The sequence below is a fragment of the Cuculus canorus genome, chromosome Z, assembly GCF_017976375.1.
Source record: "Cuculus canorus isolate bCucCan1 chromosome Z, bCucCan1.pri, whole genome shotgun sequence".
Taxonomy (NCBI): Eukaryota; Metazoa; Chordata; class Aves; order Cuculiformes; family Cuculidae; genus Cuculus; species Cuculus canorus.
Genome location: NC_071441.1, coordinates 34,726,072 through 34,751,255, shown reverse-complemented (window position 1 = coordinate 34,751,255; position 25,184 = coordinate 34,726,072). Strand labels below are relative to the sequence as shown.

General features: G+C 39.0%; 1 protein-coding gene across 3 annotated transcripts in view; it reads right to left on the bottom strand.

Annotated features, from left to right (window-relative positions):
• Nucleotides 1–24,631, bottom strand: part of SPTLC1 (serine palmitoyltransferase long chain base subunit 1) — a 37,389-nt gene extending 12,758 nt beyond the window's left edge. For all 3 annotated transcript variants that reach the window (XR_008447731.1, XM_054053974.1, XM_054053976.1), the window contains exons 1-9: nucleotides 24,512–24,631; nucleotides 21,952–22,059; nucleotides 13,219–13,313; nucleotides 9,988–10,081; nucleotides 9,448–9,520; nucleotides 5,242–5,374; nucleotides 3,519–3,648; nucleotides 1,615–1,704; nucleotides 61–168 (exon numbers count right to left, since the gene is read on the bottom strand). Coding sequence is in view for 2 of the 3 variants with exons in the window: in XM_054053974.1 (XP_053909949.1) it covers nucleotides 61–168; nucleotides 1,615–1,704; nucleotides 3,519–3,648; nucleotides 5,242–5,374; nucleotides 9,448–9,520; nucleotides 9,988–10,081; nucleotides 13,219–13,313; nucleotides 21,952–22,059; nucleotides 24,512–24,577 (897 nt within the window). In the remaining variant the exon portion in view is untranslated. The remainder of the gene's footprint in view (nucleotides 1–60; nucleotides 169–1,614; nucleotides 1,705–3,518; nucleotides 3,649–5,241; nucleotides 5,375–9,447; nucleotides 9,521–9,987; nucleotides 10,082–13,218; nucleotides 13,314–21,951; nucleotides 22,060–24,511) is intronic.
• Between the last annotated feature and the right edge of the window lie 553 nt (nucleotides 24,632–25,184).

The following is a 25,184-nucleotide window of genomic DNA, read 5'->3' as shown; positions in this document are numbered from 1 at the left end:
CACCATTTGCTTCTGTACAAGTTTCTTGTTCACAACAAAACTCACAAAAAAGGCTCTTACATTTATTCCAAAGTGTTCAGTAATTCCCCTTCCATGTTCTCCAAGGACTCCAAAGGAAAGGCTTTCCTCCAAAAATATTCTGACTTTGTATTTATACTTCAATTTTATCTAAAATGGAGCAAATGATATAAAATACAAGTCAAGCCCATAAGAGTTTGGTAAGAAAATGGGTGGGGGAGATAAGGTAAAAACAGATAAGTACAGTATCTTGAATACTACAAAAATGCCAGCTCTAGAGCTGCATTTTGTCATTAAGACACTTTAAAAGCCCTCAAAATTCTTCTACCAGGTAAGACTAAATATCATAAATGTTCATGTGCCAAAACCATTTTTGACTTTTTGTTTTTAAATAGGCTATTGAATACTTCCAAGATGATGCATTTTCACAGCATTTCTTCCACTACCTAAAGTCAATTTATGCTGAATAGAAAATGTTTTCCTTGGAGTCTCCATTTATGACAATTCAACAGTACGAGGTTTAACAAAGCCAACTGCCAGGTCCTGCACCTGGGACACAACCACCTCATGCAGTGCTACAGGCCTGCAAGAAGAGTGGCTGGAAAACTGCCCAGCAGAGAAGTACCTGGGGGTGTTAGTTGACAACTGACTGAACATGAGGCAGCAGTGTGCCCAGGTGGCCAAGAAGCCCAATAGCGTCTTGCATTGTATCAGAAACAGTGTGGCCAGCAGGACCAGGAAAGGGATTGTGCCCTTGTACTCAGCATTGGTGAGGCCACACCTCGAATCCCGTGTTCAGTTTCAGGCCTCTCACTACAAGGAGGACACTGAGGTGCTGGAGCATGTCCAGAGAAGGGCAACAAAGCTCATGAAGGGGTTGGAAAACAAGTCTTACGAGGGGTGGCTGAGGGAACTGGGGTTGTTTAGCCTAGAGAATAGGAGGCTGAGGGGAGACCTTACCACTGTCTACAACTATTCGAAAGAAAGTTGTAGTGAGGTGGGCGTTGGTCTCTTCTCCCAAGTGACAAGTGATAGGATGAGAGGGAATGGCCTCAAGTTTCACCAGGAGATGTTTAGATTAGATAGCAGGAAAAAATTCTTCAATGAAAGAATAAACAGGCACTGGAACAGGCTGACCAGGGAGGTGGTTGAATCAACATCCCCAGAGGTATTTAAATGGCAGGGAGACGAGGTGCTCAGGGATAAAGTTTAGGAGCGGACAGGTATAGTTGGACTCTAATTTCAAAGGTCTTTTCCAACCAAACTATTCTACGATTCTATAACACCTGTGTGAGAGTTGCTTTGAAACTTCCTATTTTTTCTTAGATATAACTTAGTTTAATGATTTAGTATCATAGAGTATAGCTAAAAATACAGTATATTTTACAAGTTGAAAACTAAGACCATAACCAGATATCCATGTACAAGTTTCATTACATATAGCTTCAGAATCCTACTCCTGATCAGAAGTTTCAAAACACTATGACTTGGGATTGTCATTTCATCAATGTTTAAGAAAGGAAGAAGGCAAACCAAAAACCTGCATGAAGAGCTTTTCCATATGCAAAATTTAAAAGGCAAACTGAAACCACTTACCAATTCTGGAAGAGGGCAAACATCTCCTGTGTTCATATACAATCCTTCCACTACAATAAATCTTCGAGTCACGCGGGCCTTGCGAGGATTCTTTAGACAAAGATATGGTTTCAGTTCATACCAATTATTACTAAGAAGCAAAGCTCTGAAGATTTGTTCATAGGAAAGGACAGTGATGGGAAGGGAAAGGAAGGAAGATAATGTCTCTTGTTCCAGTAAGCTCTTACTTTAGTTTAGGTATTTGTCATTTCTAGTGAAAGTCGAAATGCCTCATTCAACCAGCTGTTCTTTATTTCGTAATTTTAAAAATTTCTAGCTCTTAAACAAGATTTAAGATGCCTTGTTTTGCAACAAACCATAGCCAATCAATTTAAACTTTATGAATAAGCTACAAACAATACAACTACAGAACAAATACTATAAATGTTGGTCCATAGTATATTCACTACTTGTTCAAAAGCCTTCTAAATGCTCAAAACAAGTGGTTTCTGCATGATGATTCTCAATGCAGCACACATCTCTCATAAGTAGTGTCTTCATAAAACACAATCCAAAGGTATTCATAACATTCAAGTTGCAATCTCTTTGTCCGATCTCTGGACGAAATAGGCCATAAGAACATCCTGCATTGGTTTCTGTTTAAACTTTAATGGTATGACATTTCCCTGTTACTTACTTTAAACCTTATTGATGTCTTCTGACCAAGGATATTAAGTCATGTTTCTCACCCTCTTCAGTTCTTGTAAAATGAGTCAGAAAACATCTATCTGACTTTTCTGAGTGGTAGGTACCAAAGCTAGGCATAGTTCACTCCACAAGTTGCACCAGTTCTAGTGGTAAGATCTTCCTGTCCCTAGTCAGTATGTCTTAGTTATATACACATGGTCTGTATTAAACTCTTGGTTGTCAACTTCATGTTCACACTCAGGTAATTCAATTAAGAAACGTTAGCCATGTAACTAAATCAAAGCACTCTGCTCTAACAAACCAAACAGTAACACAAATTGCATCACTGGTCTGGAATGACATCTAAAAACTTATGTAAAGATTATCTGACAAGATGTAGTTTCCATGAAGGTATGTTAACTAGTGCGTTGTCTATAAATTTGCTATTAATCAGATCCATTACTGATTTAGACTGATGTTAAGCTGATTGGTTCATACGTAATCATACGGTTCAAGGACTTTACTTGATGTATGTGTTAGCACAAAATAATCTTTCTTCCCATTGCCTGTAACTTCTCAGAACTCTGTGAATAAGGCACATAATGGTGCTAGCTCTTCAGCTAATTTTTTAAAAATTTATTTAAGCAAGTTATCTATATCTGCTGATCCTTAGTAGCTGCTTTTGGACACCCTTTTATATTACTCTCAGAATGAGTAGCCAGCCATCAAACTGACCCAAATTTCTCCAAAGAAAGAACACTTTCAGAGTTGAATGCAAGACAGGGGAAGACTCTAAGAAAAAAAAAAATAAAATAAAGTTGATTCTATAAATTAAAAGGTAAAGACTAGCCACTTTGGGTTGATTTTACAGTGTGGCATTTGAATTAACTTGCATAATTGGGTAAATGCAGTTATAAAATTTCTAAATGACCAAAAAAAGGCTCTGTAATATTTTAAAAAACAATATGCTCACACTTCAGTCAGCAGCTGCCCATAAAAATATACCCTTGAATGCATGTGAGCTTGCTTCCAGTGGTTATGCAGACAAAAACAAATAAATAGATATCGCTTTATAGAAATGGATCTTAATTACATAAGCAACATTAACTGCTTAACAGAGACTTATGAAAACCAAAGAACTACCTGCAAGTATTGCATCCATTCAATTACAAAATCCAGAAAAAAAGTGGGGGATGTGGCACAAAAGAGTACAAATATTTTTTCAAAAAGAATGGTACCTTTTGATCTTCAGTCTCCTGTTCTTTCAACAGTCGTTCAAGGTCAGCCATATCATTATGCTTAAATAACTTGATGTTACTACGAGATGCCTGTAATCCCTTCTGAATAGCAAAGCAGGCAGCTTCATCTCTGTAAATAAAGCAAGACCTTCTAAGTTTGCACTTATTATTCAAAGAAAGTTAGCTATTGGGAACGTCCTGATCTCAGCAGCTGTCTGTACTTAGGTGAAATTAGATCAGCTTTATTAAAGCATCATATATTTTATTTATATTTTGAAAACTAATATCCAAAGCTTTGACTTTCCTATGCACTACAGCCATGAAAGCAAGCCACACTGATCCTTTTGTTTGTATGTGACAGCAGGTTACGTGAGCATAGCCTTCCACGGACCAGGTACAATACCATAGTAAATCATGCCAGAAATCTCACTCCATTTCCTCTAAGTCTTAGAAAAAAGGCACAAAGATGTGCCTGTAACATTTATAGTAGCCCTCCAATACTCAAAACCTGCTTTTTAATATCCTTTGGGAATTACTATCTCAGTGTTCAAAGAATTATAAGACATTTTTAAGTGCTGGAAAAGTGAATCTCTCAGCATGATGCTGTATGCAATTTCACAGCTGCTGTGAGGTAATCTTGTTTAAAATGGCAACTAAATCAAAATTTCTGCATGTGCTAAACGCAGTAATTTCAACCTAGTTCCTTTAAAATATGGTGTGATCTTCTGTCAGTTAGAAGCTGAAGCAGTACAAGATAGGTAAATCCAAGATACACTGGCATCTTGAATAGTATACACAATCCTGGTCATTCATCTCAAAAAAGCTGATCCAGAATATGTTCAAAGACGACCAAAACACTTGCTCAAAGTTACGACAAAGCTTCTGTAAAAGAAGTCAAATAGGCTGCAAGATTTGCACTTAGAAGAGAGAGCACTGAAGAATGAATTTGGCAGACAAACACAAAAGTATCAGTGTGTTGCGGCTTAACCCCCGCAAGCAGCTAAGCGCACACAGTCACCCACTCACTTTCCCCATGGAGAATATGCATCAGTTCACTGTCTAAAAATAAAATTCTTCAATTGAAATTGGTAGATGTTGTCTTCAAAACAGGTATTTCATATTTTTTCATAAAATGTTCAAGTTAAACTGTGAACTTACATGTCATAGAAGCACTGTGGATATTAATGATTTACAAAGGTACTAAAAGAATGGGACGGCTTAAGAAAGGTACATCAACTACTACTAAACACAAAACCTCTTCTTTGGCTCAGCAGGTTTTGGAAATTGTTACATAGTTTCTGCAAAGCTGTCTTGTGTTATTTCAACATGTACCAATATTTACCCAAATAATCCACTGCAAATATGCAAGACATGAACAACTGTCCTGCCAGAAAGGTGAAAAGCCAGCAGTGAACAGGAGAAAAGCAAATATGACTGTGCAGTTTCTTAAGAAGAAAACTAAGTATTAGACTCCTGTTAGTTCCTGCATGCATGTTTTGTGTTTTTTTCATCTGGGTGCCCAAGTCTGCTCTTCCATGACAAAATAAGTAATTTGATTTGGACTGTTTCACAAAGATATTTGAGCTCTGTACAACAAAATACTTGATCAAAATCAGCATTATTTTCCAAATGGTTAACTTAATATGATTAACAATAATGAACGAGAAAAATTGAAAGAAAAACTCTTCAATCTGGAATTTCCCAAGTAGAAAACAATACTTACACAAACACAATGTCCCCCCTTTTCGAATATGCTGGAATAGCACTGGCAATTGTAGCAAATCCATATGAGTATATAATAGCTTCTTCTGTCCTCATGAATTTTGCTAGTCGTTCTTCTAATTCTAAGTGCACATCTATTTGAGAAAAAAATTGAAAAGACCTTAGAAAGTTTACGTTTCTTATTAGAAAGGCTATCATTGGTTCTACTAATCATCTAACTAAAGCAAACAGAATGTTTCTTTGTAGGAAAAGTGTTAGAACAAATAACTTCCAAAAAACAGCTGCAACTAATCCAGCCTTACTTAAACTGACAAGTAACCCAATATTAATCAGAAGCTTTGACACGTGAAAATATTTACATAATGTGGTTCTCTCATGTACTTATGCAATTATGCAATATTAATTACAATCCACTTGTGATTAGACCATAAGTAAATGATGCAGCATTCCTGGACAATGGCTAGGGAGCAGTTTCCACTGTCAGATAACAAACAGCTGCATAATTGATAGCAATTAAAGAAGTCCTGTTGGCAGACTATCAGTTCTTCCGCTGCACATAACACAGCTATTAGCATAACAGTAAACTACTCTTATCAGGCTGCAATCACATACCATCTCCTGAACACACTTCAGCCAACTGAAATGGTCGCCATCTCCATGCCAGAGATTACTCACCCTTAAGATAAATTGACAATTACACATACAAGCATTTTCCAAATCAATTTGGTCAAAGTGACACATTAGAAACAAAACACCACTAAACCAAAAGATTAAGAAGGCTAATACCAGATGGTGAGTGGATTGTTGCTGCAGGAAGGTGACCACAGTATTATGTATTCTGCCTAAACAAAATAACCTGTATTTGACTGTTATTTTAATTCATAGAATGACAGAATGGTTTGGGTTGGTAGGGACCTCAAAGATCACCCAGTTCCAATCTCCCTGCCATGGGCAGGGACACATTCCACTATATAGGGCTACTCAAAGACTCATCCAACCTGGCCTTGAACACCTTCAGGGATGGGGCATTCACAGCTTCGCTGCAAAAGCCGTTCCAGTGCGGCACCATCCTCAAGGTGAAGAATTTCTTCCTTAGATCTACTCCAAACCTATCCTCCTTCAGTTTAAAGCCATCACCCCTTGGCCTGTCAGTATGTGCCCTGTATAAAGTCTGTCTCCAGCTTTCCTGTAGCCACCCTTTAGGTACTGGAAGCTTGCTGTAAGGTCTCCAGTTAAAATTAGCGAACACTCTCCAGTCAGGCTTCAAAACAAGATGGATGAACTCTGATTGAATTACTGAACAAAAAGTCTAAGAAAGATCTTCTCCTGGCAGAAAGCACCGAAAGAAGAGGCTGGCCACATAGGACTTCAAACATGCAATATGAATAAGATTCACCCCAAAGTGTTCCTTCTCGAAGCCCTGCCAGTGGAGAACAACAAATTAGCGGAAAGAAAAACAGAACTATTACTTTCAAGTGCCCAGCTCCTGATACCCAATATGGAAACATGTTTTGAGTGTAAAAGACTGCCTACGTCCTTCAACTAAAAAAAAAAAAAGAAAATGGTGAGACCATAAAGTGTAAAACCAAAAACTTGCACACTTCTCACCAAGCTTTATTCAGCAACAACCACCACTATATTGAGCAAGGGCTAGGTAAAAACAGCAGGAAAAAGATATACTGTCCGCAATTATGAGCTAATGAACATAATCAGACTAGTGTTAAGGAAAAAAAATAACAAGCTTAGTGAATTTTGCCAAAGGCAAGAATATTCAAGTTCAGAAGGACATACGGCATACTCAAATTTGATACATCAAATTTTATACATTAGAGAATGAATGGTTTATATAATAGTGAGGTTGAAAAGCTTAAAATGGTATTAATTAAGGCTTCACTACCACTCCATCATGATATAAACAGAATATTATCTAACTCTCCTATACTTTACTGCAATCATTTGCTTTAGTGTGGTTACATCACTTTGATTAGCCTAGCATAAAGGAAAGCTGCAAACACTACCTGGAGTGCATTTGCACAGAGGAATATATGATTGGAACAGCCCTCTGTGTAATTACAAAACCTTAACAAAGCTATTATGGTCAACAACTACGATGAAGTGCCAATTTTTTGCCTGGCATGCCTAGCTTGCATTCAAGTCAAAAGAAGAACTGAGACCAAACTCCACATTATCTTTTTATATATTTTATCAGGTAGACAGTCCTGATCTTCAGTAGTATAGAAATTGTGGCAGCTAGACAATCGACAATAGCCTTTAAAAAAAATCCACCATCAAAAAAAGTGATACACCTCTCAGCTGTCATTATGCAGAAAAGAACCATAATGTTTCAGTTATATGTGTAATACCAGTGTTTCTAGCTTATCATAGGATAAAGACATGGATGCAGTTTCCAAGGATACAACACAAAGCAAAAATGTCTTAATATGAACTAAATCTACAAAATCCCTTAAAACAAGCAGAAATATGAAGAATCAAGTCCCATTCAAAATAAATCATAACATGGTACCTAATATTGGTCTCTAACATTGATATGAAATATCAGCAGCTAAGAAGGGAGAATTCTGAGTGACAGCAATTGACAATCATCAATTAAATCCTAAGGAGTTAAGAGGAAATTACACAGTTCTGGACAAAACATGACTTATTTACTGAAGTCACAGCACACAAAAAATTGTGTTAAAGATTTGAGGCATACAACATTACTGATGTAAGAAGTGCTTCTTATCAGAGATTCATAACCCTGCAATACTCAAATGTTTTAAGTCAAGGGAAAACGGGAAGATAGCTCGCGATCCAAAAAAGACAGCTGATGTTGATCTCAAATTTTAAAATTCTCTGTTACTTTATCTGTAAAAGATGATATCTCAAACAGGTGAGTATAATTGCTTCACTAGTCATGTCATGCAGCAATACTAGCAATTATAACACCTGCTTTGTGAAATGGAACATTTATACAAAAAATTGAGAAGCCAGTAAACAGCAACCAAACTAAATAAAAATGCTATACAACTTGGACGTTAGAGGGCATGAAACAACCCAAAGACTCTCCAACTTACCAGAGAAAAATCAACTTTTAACCAGATCATTTTGAATAACTAGTAGAAAGAGGCAAAGTGAAGGATTTCACAAAACTTAAAATCAGCCTGGACTCAAGAGACAAGAAGCATAAGCCCATATGTTTCTCTGAGCTTTTCACTTGTTTTGAAAAAAAAGTGGGACTCTAGCTTCCTAAAAGGTCTCTACTAATCAAAAGGCTACTATCTTAGAAACTAATTATGGTTCTAGGCTTATGAACAAGATTGATAAGATTGATATCGAAGACTCAACTTCATTCTGATACACAGAAATCTAATAAATCAAAATAGGTAGAGCAACTGGTTGATCAATTAAAGGACTAGCTTGATTAACTGAGAAAAGTTCAAGCTTCTCTTGAATTCAAGTCAAGGCTATAGGAAGCTAGCTCTATGAAACCAGTTGAGTACAAACATGCTTTGAATGCCATCACCTCTGGGAAAAGACTGGAAAGTTCACAAGATACAAGCTGATGGTTTTACCTGCAACTGTGCAGTTATTCATGTATCAATTTTTGATTTCCAAACAGTATTTCAAAATACCAATGGCTGTAACGAATTATTACCAGAGGCTGGTATTTAACAACTTACTACTTCTTAAAAAAGCATGGAAAAACCTTAGTAACATCTGCTTATGTCATCAAATGTCTTAATCACAAAAATTAAAATTATCACTAAAGAAAACATCACTCTGACTACACTACAGAATTAGATAAACTCAACTAATAATCTTGATCATGAAAATCAGACTGCCCTCTTGTGGTCTACTTAGAAACTGACTTAAAAACTTAGTAATTTCAATATATCATGAATGCTTAAATTCCAATATATTTATTTTCTCTTTCTACTACAGTGACCAGAACCAAAACAGATTATACTTAAATTTGCAACCTTCCCTCAAGATCAGTACTAGAAAGCATAAGAAAACACATAAAATTAATAAGAAACATAGCTACAAACAATAAATGCTACCAATACTTAACAATTACAGTAAAAGGGGTATAAGACAGTAACTGTTCTCCTCAGCAACAGAAATAATTTGCTATATAGGATTATTTTGGCTGACTTACCAAACCAGTGTGAACACTTTTAAAAGCAAACCAAAGAAAGTTACTCACCAAAAGTACCATAGAATCCTCTAGGTCCACAAGTGCCAACACCGTATTTTTTCAGAGATGCCTGGGCTGCACTCTTTAACATAAAAGAATTATACAAAACTTTTATTCCTACACTAGATCTCCTCTGTACACTTCACACTGACAATTTTATACCAGTGATCATAGGCAAGTTCTTGCGTCATGTAACATGACCTGCTTTAAAGACAGCATGATAAGGTACTGAATTCTGTGAATTAATTTCACATCAGAACTATTTTAAACAAGTGTTTATGCATCACTCATGGTATTCTACTGATTAAGGACATTAGATACTAATTTAACTTGAAAATCAGCTAGTACGCATTAAGTACATCAGATTACACTTCAGTAAAAAGACAAACTTAAGCAGCACAGTATTAAAAGGTTTATAATCTTCCTTGGTGATTCAGAAGCATGCTTCCTTGGCAAAGTTTCTGCTTTCTGAAGTAATATTTGATTTCAAGATAACATGCAAAGTAAAAGAGGAATAATCACACAAACACAATAACTGGAGGAACTCACCTTAACCTTTTCATTATCCAAAAGTCCAAGAAAGTTAAATGATGCAAAGTTTATACATTCCTTGCCATTAACAGTGATTATATGGCTGGGAGGACTGAAAAAAAAAAAAAAGACCTATTGTTATCAATGAACAGTTGCCACTTTAATAAACAGTCAAGCAGTACAGGACTTTTGGGTTTCAACAGTAAAAGGCACACAGCATTTTCAAGATTCTGTCTTTCCTCTTCTTCCTTTGCAGCTGCCATGTAATATTTACGTTCACTGTCAAGTCACACAAATTACTACTACACTCAGCAAAAACTGTAGTCCTGTAGTTTAATTAAAAAAACTATAAACACCTTCCTGAGATACTTAGCTTAATGATTCCTTGTTTAAAAAAACTTAATTAAGAGATGATACCTGAACAGACAAATAAAGTTTCTCCTTTAAAAGCAAAGTGATATCTATTCGAAAGGAGGAATGCTACAAATGAAAAGGAAACCTCATTGCTACTTACTTCCATGACAAAAATAAATTTAATCCTCATGGTTTTGTCATAAAGCAAACTCACAATATCAATCTTGTACTGAATAGGGCTCCTGAAATATAGGCACTAGCTGTAAGCAGACAAAAGTTTTGTATTATCTTTTATCTCAAGCATCCAATTCTGTTTAATCCAAACAGTCTGAATAACTCATACTCAGGAAACACAGGAAGTGTGACAACACTCAATATTAACAAATGAACCAGAGCATAATACCTATGAAGTAAAAGGCAGATACCTTTTCTGCACTAAAAAATTATGATTTAGATAAACAGTTACTAAAAACTGATTATAAAAATAGTTATTGCCCCTTTTAAATGCAAGCATCACATCTATGTGCTGTATTCTAAAAGCAATCCTGTTTCGGCAATTATATACTTCAATAGTACAAAATGAAAAGTTTCAATTAATCACTTGAAGTGTTGAACAGTCTCAAACCTAAGCCAAACATAAAACCTCATGCCCTAATGAAAACACGGACAGACTTTGCTATCAGAATTTTACCCAACTTTGTAAGGTATACTCATGGTTAGAAAGAAAACACTCATGGAGATGCTTATTCTAGCAAATAATTCTATAAAAAATATAGCTGCTAACAGTATGATACAATCTCCATTGCAACATCAAGAACAACAAGTCTTTGCAAAAGGAAAACAGTGAAATCTTTTAATTTCTGCATAGTTTCACTTATCTCCTTCCCCCTAGTGTAACACAGTTAAATTAGGTATCAGGGTTAGGGACAAAACATACTGAATGATCCAGCTGAAACTGTAAATAAAAATATAATTTCAAGCTACATTCGAAGAAGTTGCAAGCAAGTCCTTTAGAAACTGTTTCTTTTAAGGACTGAAAGCACTCCTGTCTGTACTTGGACCTCTCACTTATCTCTTATGTGTTGCATGTGTTAAAAAATCAGTCACAAAAAATGATAAAATATTAAAAGCCAGATCATTAGTGCCTTTTTATTTTAAACCAAAATGATAATCAGCATGAGAATTTTGCAGACATACTTTTTTAGGAAATAGGTCTTTGTTTTCTGAATGAGATCTTGTACAACAAAGCTATCTTGCATACATAGATTACTACTTCACAGAAAGGCTACCATAAGTCGTAACTAATTTCTGAACTATTACTGTAATGGGTAATTTCTTCACTGGTAATTCAAGATTAGTCACTTCTTTGTTTGGACAAGTCTCTGCATTATTTGCTTTGCTTACCAATTGGCAACATTACTGGGATCATGCAAGTGTTAGCAGAAAGGATCAGACTAATACAAGGCACAAAACTGCTTTGCATATTGAGGGAAGAGGAAGTCTGCTTTTCCCCTCACGTTTTTACCGAAACATGTAATACTTCATAAGTGGTTATAATTCTATTTAAGCTGTATCCACACATGACTGCAAATACGTAATATTAAGCCACCACATATCAAGATAATTAAGAAATCACCACTCACAGTAGACATTAACAAATGAAAATTGTTAAAACGAGACTACCACATTACAATCAATAGGGTCTTCCTAAAATACTAATTAAAAGGCAGATAGAAATGCTCAAGCCGGAAGTAGGATGCAGATACTTTCATTTCTGTATTAATTCTGAAATGTGGGAAAAGTTTATAGCCCAAGTTACAATCTCAGCTGTTGATCAACATATGGGAAGGTATTCAGCCAGCAGTTTAAATCTTACAAGATAAATACCAAGTTTTTCCTATGACCACTATTAAGTTTAACACCCACAACACATTCCTTAGCTGTTAGCAAAGGAAAGTTCTAAATAATTTAAGTATTTGCTGAATCAATGTAAAAGATATGTTTGGGTATTTTTAAAACAATCTTAACAACAGTTCCTTAACTCTATAGCACTGCCTGTTCCAAATTCTGAACAATTCAGAAGGATTGTTCACATCACAGTTGATGAAAATAGGCATCCCTCTTTCTAAGGCAGACTTTTCCATGGTGGCAGAACCATCAAAATGGAGCTCCCTATGACAGCAAATAATTGTGCTCTGTCACTAAAATATTTTAAATTATTAGTGTTACTAGAAGGATATTAAGAGTGGTTATACTATACAAGTTACTGACACAAAATCTGAAGCCTGTGAAAGAAATCTGAAAGACATTTCTGGTACATGGTGATGCTCACCTAAGTCAGCACACATTTTAAAAGCCTAACAATGCTAGAAAGTAATCCTGAGCCATAGTTCCTCACAAAACAACTTTGCCATCAAGCATCTCTTGTTTAAAGAGGAACAACTTTTCATGAAGTGCTAAGTGGCTGGTCACAAAATCAGTTTCTTGAAGTGATCTGTGATGACAAGTTTCCTCCCAACCCAGACACAGAAGGTGGTTAACCACTTTTGGAGGTCTAAGTCTACCTATTCAGAAAAAAATTAAACAAATTACTACCAAACAATACAGACAATGAAGGCAAATATAAAGCGTCCCTCTCAACACATCCAATATTAAAAAAAAAATTAATTAATTACAATATTTAAAGTAAGAAAGATTTTCTAGGATAGTCTTGATAATGTTGCAAAACCAAGATCATCTCTTCAGCAGCAAACGCAGTCCTGCTATCTAAAAATGAAATTCATCTAGGAAAGGTTTTAAGGATATGGAAATGCATAGTAAGCAATACCCTTAAAACAATGAATATCAAGTATTTGAGTTGAAATAAAACCCACAATTTATCTTGGTTACATTTACCCCGAAACAATGTTGTAGTTGAGAGCCGGGTGATCTTTTGGTACAGGAGGTACAAGAGGCTCTGGCTGCCATTCTTCAATTAACTCTTCTTTTTCCTGAAAAGGAGAAAAGAAACACTGCTCAAAAAGGATTTTCATTAGAAGAGACACCATGTGCTAATAAACACTTAGCAATATTGTATGAGAAATTATGTATGCTAATACGTGCCAACTTTCTGAGGCACTTACAATTGATGTCTCAGTATGTTCAACTGAGGGGCTTCAAATTCTTGAGAGGGAAGGAAATGTAAAGAAAGACAGTCAGTTATGCCTGTCTTAAAGATCTCATGATCTGATAAGTAAGAGAAGAGACACTAACTTGATGTCCCTGCCAAATTTTAATCAATGTTTCATTCAATCTATTAAAATCTTCTTCTACGGTTTATGTAAATGAATACAAATTACATAATTATTTAATATAAGTTGTCTCACTTTACATTCTCAAGTCGTAAACAGCACATTTAAACAACTGTGGCATTAAAATACATAGCAAAGTAACACATAAGTGAGGACAAAATGGAGAAAAACTGCCAAATTCTGAAGAAATTTAGTAAGAACAACTAAACTATGTTTCTCTCACCTAATCATGGAAAAATGGCAGCAACAGAATTAGTCTCCTGCGTTTTCACCACTTTCCTTTCACTAAGCTAATGAATAACTTTCTTTCTAGGTATTTCCAGAAAATTTATTAATATTATAGGACCTGCACAAAGGCCCATTTCAAATCACAAATGGAAATTTCAATAACTCTGTATTTCACAAAAGATCCCTGTCATGTGAACGTAGTCACTTGTGTTTCTAATATTTTGCAGATATACTTCAAATACTGTTTTACCTTTCTCATGTTAAAATTCCTTGCTGGATTGAATACATTCAATATTTTGAAGTGGCTAATCTTATGTTAGAAAAACTGCTTAGTTTCTTTAGCCAGCATAGGACAGACTACAGCTGGAGCCTTCATGTTGTGTATGAGTTGAAGTGCTGTTTCACATACTAAGCAGAGAACTGAAGTGAGGGCTTTTATTAATTTACTTCATACAAGTCCCATTTGTTTAATGTCAAATAACAGATTTTAATGCTTTGATTAACAAAAAATCCAAACAGATAACCGAGCACCACAGAACAGAACACTAATTAAACTGTGCATAAATACTATTGACTACTGCACTTTGCTATCAAACTTCATGTTTGACATGACTCAGAAAATACCTTGAGTACCCTATAGTATGAGATGATATACCCCATCAAGACTAACAGGCAACAGAGCACCAAAATGGTGTAAGAGTACTACTCAGATTCACAGAATCAGAGAATCACAAGGTTGGAAAGGACCCATTGGATCATCGAGTCCAACCATTCCTAACACTCCCTAAACCATGTCCCTCAGCACTTCATCCACCCGTTCCTTAAACACCTCCAGGGAAGGCGACTCGACCACCTCCCTGGGCAGCCTGTTCCAGTGCCCAATGACTCTTACTGTGAAGAATTTTTTTCTGATATCCAACCTGAACCTCCCCTGACGGAGCTTCAGGCCATTCCCTCTTGTCCTGTCCCCTGTCACTTGGGAGAAGAGCCCAGCTCCCTCCTCTCCACAACCTCCTTTCAGGTAGTTGTAGAGAGTAATAAGGTCTCCCCTCAGCCTCCTCTTCTCCAGGCTAAACAACCCCAGCTCTCTCAGCCGCTCCTCGTAAGACTTGTTCTCCAGCCCCCTCACCAGCTTTGTTGCTCTTCTCTGGACACGCTCCAGAGCCTCAACATCCTTCTTGTGGTGAGGGGTCCAGAACTGAACACAGTATTCAAGGTGCGGTCTCACCAGTGCTGAGTACAAAGGGAGAATAACCTCCCTGGACCTGCTGGTGACCCCATTTCTGATACAAGCCAAGATGCCGTTGGCCTTCTTGGCCACCTGGGCACACTGCTGGCTCATGTTCAGTCGGCTGTCAACCAGCACCCCCAGGTCCTTCTCTTCCGTGCAGCTCTCCAGCCATTCTTCCCCCAGTCTGTAGCGCTGCATAGGGTTGTTGTGCCCCAAGTGCAGGACCCAGCATTTGGCCTTGTTAAACCTCATCCCATTGGTCTCGGCCCAGCAGTCCAGCCTGTTCAGATCCCTTTGCAGAGCCTCCCTACCCTCCAGCAGATCGACACTTCCTCCCAGCTTAGTGTCATCTGCAAACTTGCTGAGGGTGCACTCAATGCCTTCATCCAGGTCATTGATAAAGACATTGAACAGAGCTGGACCCAGTACTGAGCCCTGAGGAACTCCACTTGTGACTGGCCTCCAGCTGGAGTTAACTCCATTGACCACCACTCTCTGGGCCCAGCCATCCAACCAGTTTTCCACTCAGAGGAGTGTGCGCCTGTCCAGGCCAGAGGCTGACAGTTTCTGAAGCAGAATGCTGTGAGAAACTGTGTCAAAGGCTTTACTGAAGTCCAGTTCAATTCAACCTCAATTCAGTTCAATCTCAGAGCATAACCACAGCAATAAGTGCTTAGCACCACAGCTCCAAGACAGAGTGGCAATTCCACCCACATCCCAGAACAGGAACTAGTGTGCCTCTCTATACCATACTGCTATTTGAAAAGAAACAAAATCAAAGACATAATTTAACATTAAATGTGCTGATCCACAGCCCTGCAGGCCAGCTGCTGCTACAGCACAGTCATCTCCCAGCTACAAACACAGTCGTATTCCTTGAGTTGGCATAAGCAATATAAAACCAGACTCAAGGTGCACCAAGCACAGCGCCGCTCGTAGGTCAAGAGAGGTGATTTCCCTGCTCTATTCTGCACTGGTGCGGCCCCACCTTGATTACTATGTGCAGTTTGGGCACCACAGTATAAAAGGATATAAAGCTACTGGAGAGTACACAGTGAGCAAAAAGATTTTAATTTATAATGTAACATCCTCAATATACAGTTGATTTACTTTATACTCCTCAGTTCACTGCACTGAAAATATCCACTTGAAAAGAATTAACTCAAAACTTTCGACTTACACTCTCTCAAGTGGTAACGTAAGTCATCTCTCTGCTCTTCCTCCTTGCCTTTTATAATTAATATTAATTTATACAAACATAAATGTTAAATTAAAAATATATTATTTTTATTACTACTACATACATATGACAATGTAATAGATATAATGCTTATACTAAATTTTATAAATTACAATACAGACATTTATATATTTGGGCACATATGTAAGCATTTTAAATATTTATCCAAATACCCACACATATATACACATACAGAAATAAACTGGTCGGGAGTGGTTGTAGATTTCACTTATTAAATACCAGATACCTTGGTAAGAGAAATACTTTCATGTAAACATATCCAACCCAAATTATTTAAATAAGTTGCCTTGTTGACCTGGATTTTAAGAAAAGGTAGCAATTATGTTAATGAAGGGAGTTCTTAGCTAGGACTAGTTTTGAAACACTGTCACACACGCATTTGTGTCAATATTCAGTACATGATGGCCGATGACATGCTTGAGAGCAGACCTGCAGAGAAGGACTTGGGGGTGCTGGTCGATGAGAAGCTTGACATGAGCCGGCAATGTGTGCTCGCATCCCAGAAGGCAAACCATATCCTTGGGATGCATCAAAAGAAGCGTGGCCAGCAGGTCAAGGGAAGTGATTCTGCCCTTCTATTCCTCATCCAGAATACTGTGTCCAGTTCTGGAATCCTCAGCATAAGAAGAATATGGAACTGTTGTAATGGGTCCAGAGAAAGGCTACAAAGATGATCGGAGGGCTGGAGCACCTTCCCTGTGAGGACAGGGTGAGAGAGTTAGGCCTGTTCAGCCTGGAGAAGAGAAGGCTCAGAGGAGCTCTTATAAGCGACCTTGCAGTAACTGAAGGGGGCTGGAGAGGGGCTATTCATGAAGGCTTGTGTGGATAGGACCAGGGAGAATAGGTATAAATTGGAGAGGGGCAGATTTAGACTAGACATTAGGAAGAATTTCTTCACTATGAGGAGAGTGGTGAGACACTGGTACAGGTTGCCCAGGGAAGTTGTGGATGCCCCATCCCTGGAGGTGTTCAAGGCCACGGTGGATGGGCCCTTGGGCAGCCTGATTTAGTGCGATGTCCCTGCCCATGCCAGGGAGGCTGGAACTAGATGATCTTTAAGATCCCTTCCAACTCTAACTATTCTATGATTCTATATCCAAAGATTAATAATTTTTTTTTTACTTGCTGGTTCTCAAATAACAAGTCTTTAATTTCACAGTATGTACAGAATCATATGTCAGCATGGCATAAGTTACAATGTACAACAATGAACATGCCAGTTAGAAATTTCTCTTCCAAGTTATGCTAATACTTCAAGAGAATCTTTACCTACACTGGAAGTCTTGGCTCAAAATGACTGAAAACCTTTATGTAACAGACTACATCTGCTCTTCCCCACAGAACAACATCTGATCTATCTCTGAATGCTGTTCCTGCTAGGAAGAGCTCTTGTGATTGACATTATTTCTCAGCCACACATTAAACATTTCCCTCTGGCATAAACTTCTCAGCCTCCTGACTAATATCACTCTAATAAAACCATTCCCATGCTACTACTCTAATGAAAATTCTAAACCCAAAGAAAACAACTATTCCTCCACACACAAATGGTAGCACTTGGCTCCTAGTAGGACTTCAGAGATTCTGAGAGCAACTCAGTATAATTTACTGCAAAGTGAAAGACAAAAACATCTGGAGGGTACTTTCCTTCCACACAAGTGTTTGTTGGCTGGAGGCTGACCTTGTACCTAAATGATGCCACCAAACCTCTCACAGCCCACTCCCATTCTCAGTAACACTTTGCTGGTTTTCTATAGATTTTATTTTGGGTGAAAATACCACAAGAATCTTCATGTGCAGCATCCTGTCTGGCCACAGACTTATTTGTATTTCCAAAAAACCCAAACTATCAGGAACTTACGATCACAGAGAAGAACTCCACTTTTTTAGTAAATGATTTAAGGGATTTAATTATTTTGGAATACAACCAATAGGAATTCCTACAAAAACTGTTATTAAAGGATGACAGATAGTCAGTTGAAAGCCAATTCCTGTACTGGATTTCATAGTACTCTTGCTACATATTTGACTGAACTCAGAAGACACCTATGGGGCAGATTTCTTCACTGTTTTATAAGTGTGACTCCTAAGTGCACTAGGTTGCACAATGTACCATCTACCTCTGGTTTCCCAGGACAGACCGGTCCTGACAGATCACGTTAAGATGGCTGTGCAACAGTGGTATCCTTCACTAACAGTTATTATGCAGAGCCAGCCCTGCTCTGGCAGCATTCCCAACAATAATTCACAGAGAAACTCAAAGTACCACTACATGAGTGGCTGACAGAGGTAGCCTGAGCTAGCTTATCTCCAGCGTTTATACCTGAACAATCTAGCATTTCTTTCTGGTTTGATAAAGATTTGACACCACAGCATGAATCAAACTAGATCAAACCAGAAGGCACATCAGCAGACTCCTCACTGAACAGCTGGCATGTTACTACATGCAGTTCAACATGCACGCAGAAGCCTGTCTGTGTGGGATTCCATATTGTATGAAACATACTGTATGGGGCCTGGCTGGGATGGTGTTAATTTTCTTTCTAGCAGCTTGTGTAGCACTGTATTTTAGATCTATGATCAAAACAATGCTGAAAACACACTAATATTGTAGCTCTGGCTGAAGAGCATTTGCACAAGTATCAAGACCTTCTGTTTCTCACTCTGCCCCCACACTGAACAGACCAGTGAGAGCACAAGGGGTTCAGAGGGAACCCAACATGGCAGACAACCCTACCTAACCAAACAGATATTCCATACAAGCTCAGCCATAAAGGGAAAGGGCAGCTAATGTCTTTTGCTCAGGAATTGGCTGGGCACTTGTCTACCCACAGGAGATGGTAAGCAATTGCCTTCATACCACCTGTCTTGTTTCTCTCTTCTTCCACTTCTCCTTTGCTTATGAAGGAATTTTATTTTCACTAACAAGTCTTTTTGTTTTTAACCTTCCTTCTCTCTTCCCCTGTCCCAGTGGGGGTGGGGGATAAAGTAAGCGAGCAGCTGTATGGTGCTTAATTGCGTACTGGGGCTAACCCACAACACAGACCACTGTCCACTATATGTTCATTTCTGTGCCACCACTGTTGAGAAGTCAAAGACATGGCAACCTGGTGAAGTTCCCACTGACAGGAAAAGGAGAAACATAACTCTCATTCTTAAAAAGGAAGACCTGGGGAACTGTACAAGACTTATCCACAGTTTCACTTCACTGTTGTATCTATGCTTACAATCAATAAACTATCTGTAGACAAGATAGACAAGAAGGGACTTCCAGATACAGTTCTTGTTATGGAAAACACTCCATCCATCTCCATAAGTTAATGGTAAAGCCAACTACACTAAATTTCCTTCATTGTCAGCAAACCTGAACATACCATCAGACAAGCATTCTTCTATTATTTTTGCCATCAAGATAGTGGTATCAAAAAGATAAAAGTGTTGCTTTTAACACCTAAAGTTAAACTTTTTGCTGTAATACAGCCATTAGCACTCCATAAACCTTTTTCTTCTGTGCCTCATAACTATGAATCAATGCAACCAGTAGCTGCACAATGCAATCCTTGATCACTTTGGATTTTTGCTAGTATTCACACTTCTTTTTACCCCTCAAGTTCAGTAAAGTTTGTACAAATCTCAATAGATTTATGCCAGCAATAACATATTTTCATGCTTCTATTCTTCAGCAAGGCTGCTACCTCTGTTCTGCCACTAAGCTTTACTACTGCCCTCCTACAAATAAAGCATGTTTTTCCTCCTTTTTACCCCTTTCTAGATCCCTGTGATGCAGCAGACCAGCTAGATCTGCAATCTCCCAGTTGCTCACTGTCCCTAGTATAAGAAGATAAAAACCAATTTTCTCTCTTGCACACCACTGTTCTAGATTTGTCTGAGCACTTTCTTAAGTGCTTCAGCTTCAGCAAAATGGTCTGGCAGTGAATGAAGGAGTTATCATACTACAACTGGATGCTAACATTCAAGATGCACACAGAAATATCTGAGTGTAATCCTCACACTGTGAGGAAGAAAGAGATTTCAGCTTTTTCAAGTCACCAATTATGCAAGAGTAGCAAAGAACCTTTCCCCACCTTCTACTGCAGAGAAAATGAATCTTTCAAAAGAAAAAAAGTTACCCTCCAAAATACCAGATGTCAAAACCATCCAATGCAGGAAATATCTACTAAGTGAATTATCACAATTTATGAAAGGACAATCAGGGGCTACTTTAAAGCTGCTGCGTGTCCTCCTAGATGATCTGAACATTCAGCACTTCACTTGACTGGACCTCCCTTTGTGTTCACTCCTTCTCTGTATTCTTATCAAAGGTGGCAACCTTCAGGAATCCCAGGATCCATTTAAAACCTTCCAAGCATAAAACTGAACTGGCCTTTCTTGGTTCCTGCTTAGCTCACTTCTTGCCTCCAATATTAAACGCCTTCAATAAGTACATGCTGAAGCATTCCCTAGACTAGTCAAAGCTTAGTAATCCCCAAAAGAGGACACCGCGTGCAGATTTGCTCACATTTATAGCCTTGTGCCTACAGTTCGTGCAACCTATTCACTGTTACTTACATGCTTAAAACCCATCCTTAGCAAGAATAAAATCAAAATGCATGATATAGGCAGGAATGACAAGGTAAAACACCCATAAATCTGTTTCACAAACCTTCCTCAGTACCAGAAAGAAATTCTAGTGTTTTATCCCATTCATAAGGGATACCACTGCTCTGAAGCTCTAGCAAAAGAAGCTTGTTCATTACATGGGCCTTTAGATCATTCAGATCAACCCACCACATACAGAAGCTGGTTGTCACATTGTAATGCATCGCTATAGCTCATCCTTGACTGAGAAAAATGAGTGCATCTTTGTTCACCTCATTATTTTCACATTCAGAGACTGCCCCAAATCATGCTTTGAATATATCCAATGCCACACTCGGACATAACGCAGCAAGCCCAATTACAGACCATGTCTCAGCATGTCCAGGGACATCTCCAAAACAAACTCTGCTCATTCCTGATAGCCTCCCACCAGAAGTCAGGAAGAAATTCCAGCCCTCAGAAACAACTACAGCGTGTTTGTTCGTTTGTTTGTTTTTGTTTGTTTGGAGGTTTTTGTTTGTTTTTTAGATAACTACATTGCAAAAGAAGAAAACTGCACTAAACTACAAGGGTTTCTGGAACACACTTACCACTGTAAACTCTCAAGTACTCACATATGCTACATATACAGACTGATCATTTTGCTGTTCTCTACACTTTTACAGTTCAGTTCATTATTTGGTGGGATTTTTTTATAAGTGAATAACTTGCATTTCTAAAACAAAAACATCCATTGAGTAGAGAAAATGCCAGCTTTTCATATGTTAGCAGTCATGGTCACATTAGTCCTTTAATACTTCTTAGACTCTCAAACACTGTGCTACTTTAAAAGCACAAACAGAAGTGTTTAAGAATAAGCAGTTTCTTAGTCCAAAGTAAGCTTATTCTTTGAAAGCATAACAAAAAACGAGCACAATTTTTGATGCAGCACTAGTTCAACGGACAAATACATGAATATATATATATATATATATATATATATAAACTGTTCCTCTAAAGGAAAATATTTTCCCCCATACCTTAGGAGTCAGATCAGACCGCTCTTGAAGCTTATATGTCTTGGAGAAAAGAAGTCTGATTATCCATAGAATTAGAATTCCTTCCAAAATGAGATGGTAAGCAGGAGCCTAAAAAGAAAAGCACAAAAATAAGTCTACACAGCACAGTCTATTTGCATCAGTGGGGCACTAAGCAACAGTTCTGTATATATTAGTACGCTCAGGAAAAAAAAAACAAATCTGATCATTTACTGATATGTATTTCTAAATTAGTACAAATTACAATTATATGAAAGTGGACTGCTTTGCAACTACTAGCTGTAGCTGATCACTTAAGTTTGAATGGATTTGTTCAGTTGCTAGTAAGTAAGGTACACTCTAAAGTGATAAGCAGTTTTACTTCCACACATGCACATAAATTGACCATCCAGAGAAAAGGCAGACAAGCTGTACTGGTTGCATCAGTATCTGTGAGGGCAGAAGCTTTCACAACAAGCAAAAGCCTCCCGAGAGCTTGAAGGTCTGCGTCATCTGTACACACCCACTTCAACCCTACATTCTTAGAATTATAGTCCACCAGCAGCTACATCAACTCAAGAAGAAACCTAATTCTGTCCTCATAGCCCATTTTTTGTTAGTTTCACAGGCACTTTGAGCAGGTATAACTCAACACAGTCACCAGAAGCAGTTTTGCCCCTGTGTAATTTACTCTGTTTTGTGGACACAATATTTAGGAATAGATATATATGCACCAAACCAGAACAGAGAGTTGATCCAAGTTAGTGTTAGCAGCTTTGGGTGCTTGGAGAGCGGAAGGTCAGTTTTCTCTGGTAGCACAGCTAGTTTAAAGCAGATGTGGAGTTACGGCATCAGCATTTGACACCTAGTTTTAAAGATGAGTCTAGCTACTCCATTTCAGAATGGCTCCTGCCTACGCTGTGCACTTCTAGTATTTTTAAAAGACTTGAAGTGCACACACCCTAGTACACTCTCTGTTCAAGTCAGTGGAAGAGCTTCCACATATCAATGTTTTCTGGTGGTATCTGATCTGTCAACAAAGGAAGTAGAATGCACCACACATTCAGAAACTAAAGGAAAGTGAAAACAATGTTTCAAAACAAGGAGGGAGTCCTGTAGCACATCAAACTGCAAATAATCAATTCATTACTTGCAGAATACTTTTCAGTTCACCGAATATTTTAAGAATACATATGCACACTACAACATCTAATGACCCCATAGTATAGCAGCAGTATAGGTCCACACAAACTGCTTCCCTGTGCTTTTCAGTGCATACAATTATCCTGAATTCACTATAGTAGACTATGCCACTAGCTTCAGTAGCTAAGCACCTCTCTATTTGTACTGCAAACCCTAATATAAACCCTCAAAGAGTTACCATGCCTTGCAAAGAAAGTAGGGAAGCAGGATGTTGATACAAAAACATCAGGACACACCTTTTAGCGAAGGAAGCACAGATACAAAAATGCCGTGCTGATCCCCTTCCAGGAAAGCACCCAAGCATAAACATTTAAAAGTTCCCCACAGGCTGGAGAAGTGGGCCTGTGTGAACCTCATGAGGCTCAACAAGGCCAAGTGCAAGGTCTTACACCTGGGTCAGGACAATATGCAGTTTCAATACAGGATGGGAGACAACATGATTGAGAGCAGCCCTGTGGAGAAGGACTTGGGGTCCTGATTGATGAGAAGCTCAACATGAGCCAGCAGTGTGTGCTTACAGCCCAGAAGGACAACCATATCCTGGGCTGCATCAAAAGAAGCGTGGCCACCAGGTCAAAGAAGGTGATTCTGCCCCTCTATTCCTCTCTTGTGAGACCTCACCTAGAGTATTGTGTCCAGTTCTGGAATCCTCAACATAAGAAGAATATTTAACTATTGGAACTGGTCTGGAGGAGGGTTACAAAGATGATAGAAGAGCTGCAGCATTCCCACATGAGGGCAGGCTGAAAGAGTTGGGGTTGTTCAGCCTGGAGAAGGCTTCGAGGAGACCTTATAGAGACATTCCAATACCTGAAAAGGGACTACAAGAAAGTTGGGGAGGGATTGTTTACAAAGGCTTGTAGTGATAGGACTACGGACAATGGGTATAAACTGGAGAGGGACAGATTTAGACTAGACATAAAGAAGAATTTCTTCACTATGAGAGTGGTGAGGTACAGGTTGCCCAGGGAAGTTGTGGCTGCCCCATCCCTGGAGGCATTCAAGGTCAGTTCAGATGAGGCTTTGAGCAATCTGATCCAGTGGGATGTCCCTGCCCGTGACAGGGGGCCGCAACTAGATGATCTGTAAGGTCCATCCAACCCAAACTATTATACGATTCTGTGATTCTAAGTTGTTTCTTCCTTTGTAAATGACAGTAAGTTACAAGCCCCGAGCCCATACCTAAAGAGCGCTGTGAATCTTATCAAGGTCTGATGCTCTGGGAAGCACCTTAAACCGAGCACAAACTCCGTGCGAGCCCCCATTTCACCTCCACAGGCACAAAGGGCGCCGCGTTCGCGATTCTGCGAGCGCTACCGGCCCCGGCCCCGCTCCCCACAGCCCCCGCCGCAGAGCGCACCTCGTAGAAGGCCTGCACCATCTCCACCAGCACCCACTGCTGCCCCACACCAGACGCCGCCGCCATCGCCTCGCCCGCTTCCGCCCCCGCCCCGTTTGCCGGCGCCGGGGGGGAGGGGCGGGGCCGCGGCGGACTGACAGCGCCCCCCGGCGGAGCGGCGGAGCGCGCGCGCCGGGCGGGAGGGGCGGAGCGATGGAGCGGCCGTGCCCAGTCTGGGGGATTTCTGTGGTGGGGTAACCATAGCAGTGGGCACGAGTAAACCGATGGATGTGATCTATCTGGACTTCTGTAAAGCCTGTGACACGGTCCCCCACAACATCCTTCTCTCTAAGTTGGAGGGATATGGATTAGATGGCTGGACGGTAAAGTGGGTAAGAAACTGGTTGGATGGTCGTATTCAAAGAGTAGTGGTCAATGGCTCAAAGTCCAGATGGAGATCCATGACAAGTGGTATCCATCAGGGGTCCGTACTGGGAACGGTGCTGTTTAATATCTTCATTGACGATATTGACAGCGAGATCAAGGGCACCCTCAGCAAGTCTGCAGATGACACCAAGCTGAGCAGTGTAGTGCCCACACCGTAAGGATGGGATATCATCCAGAGGGAACTGGACAAGCTGTAAAAGTGGGCCTCTGTAAATCTCATGAGGTTCAACAGGGCCAAGTGTAACAT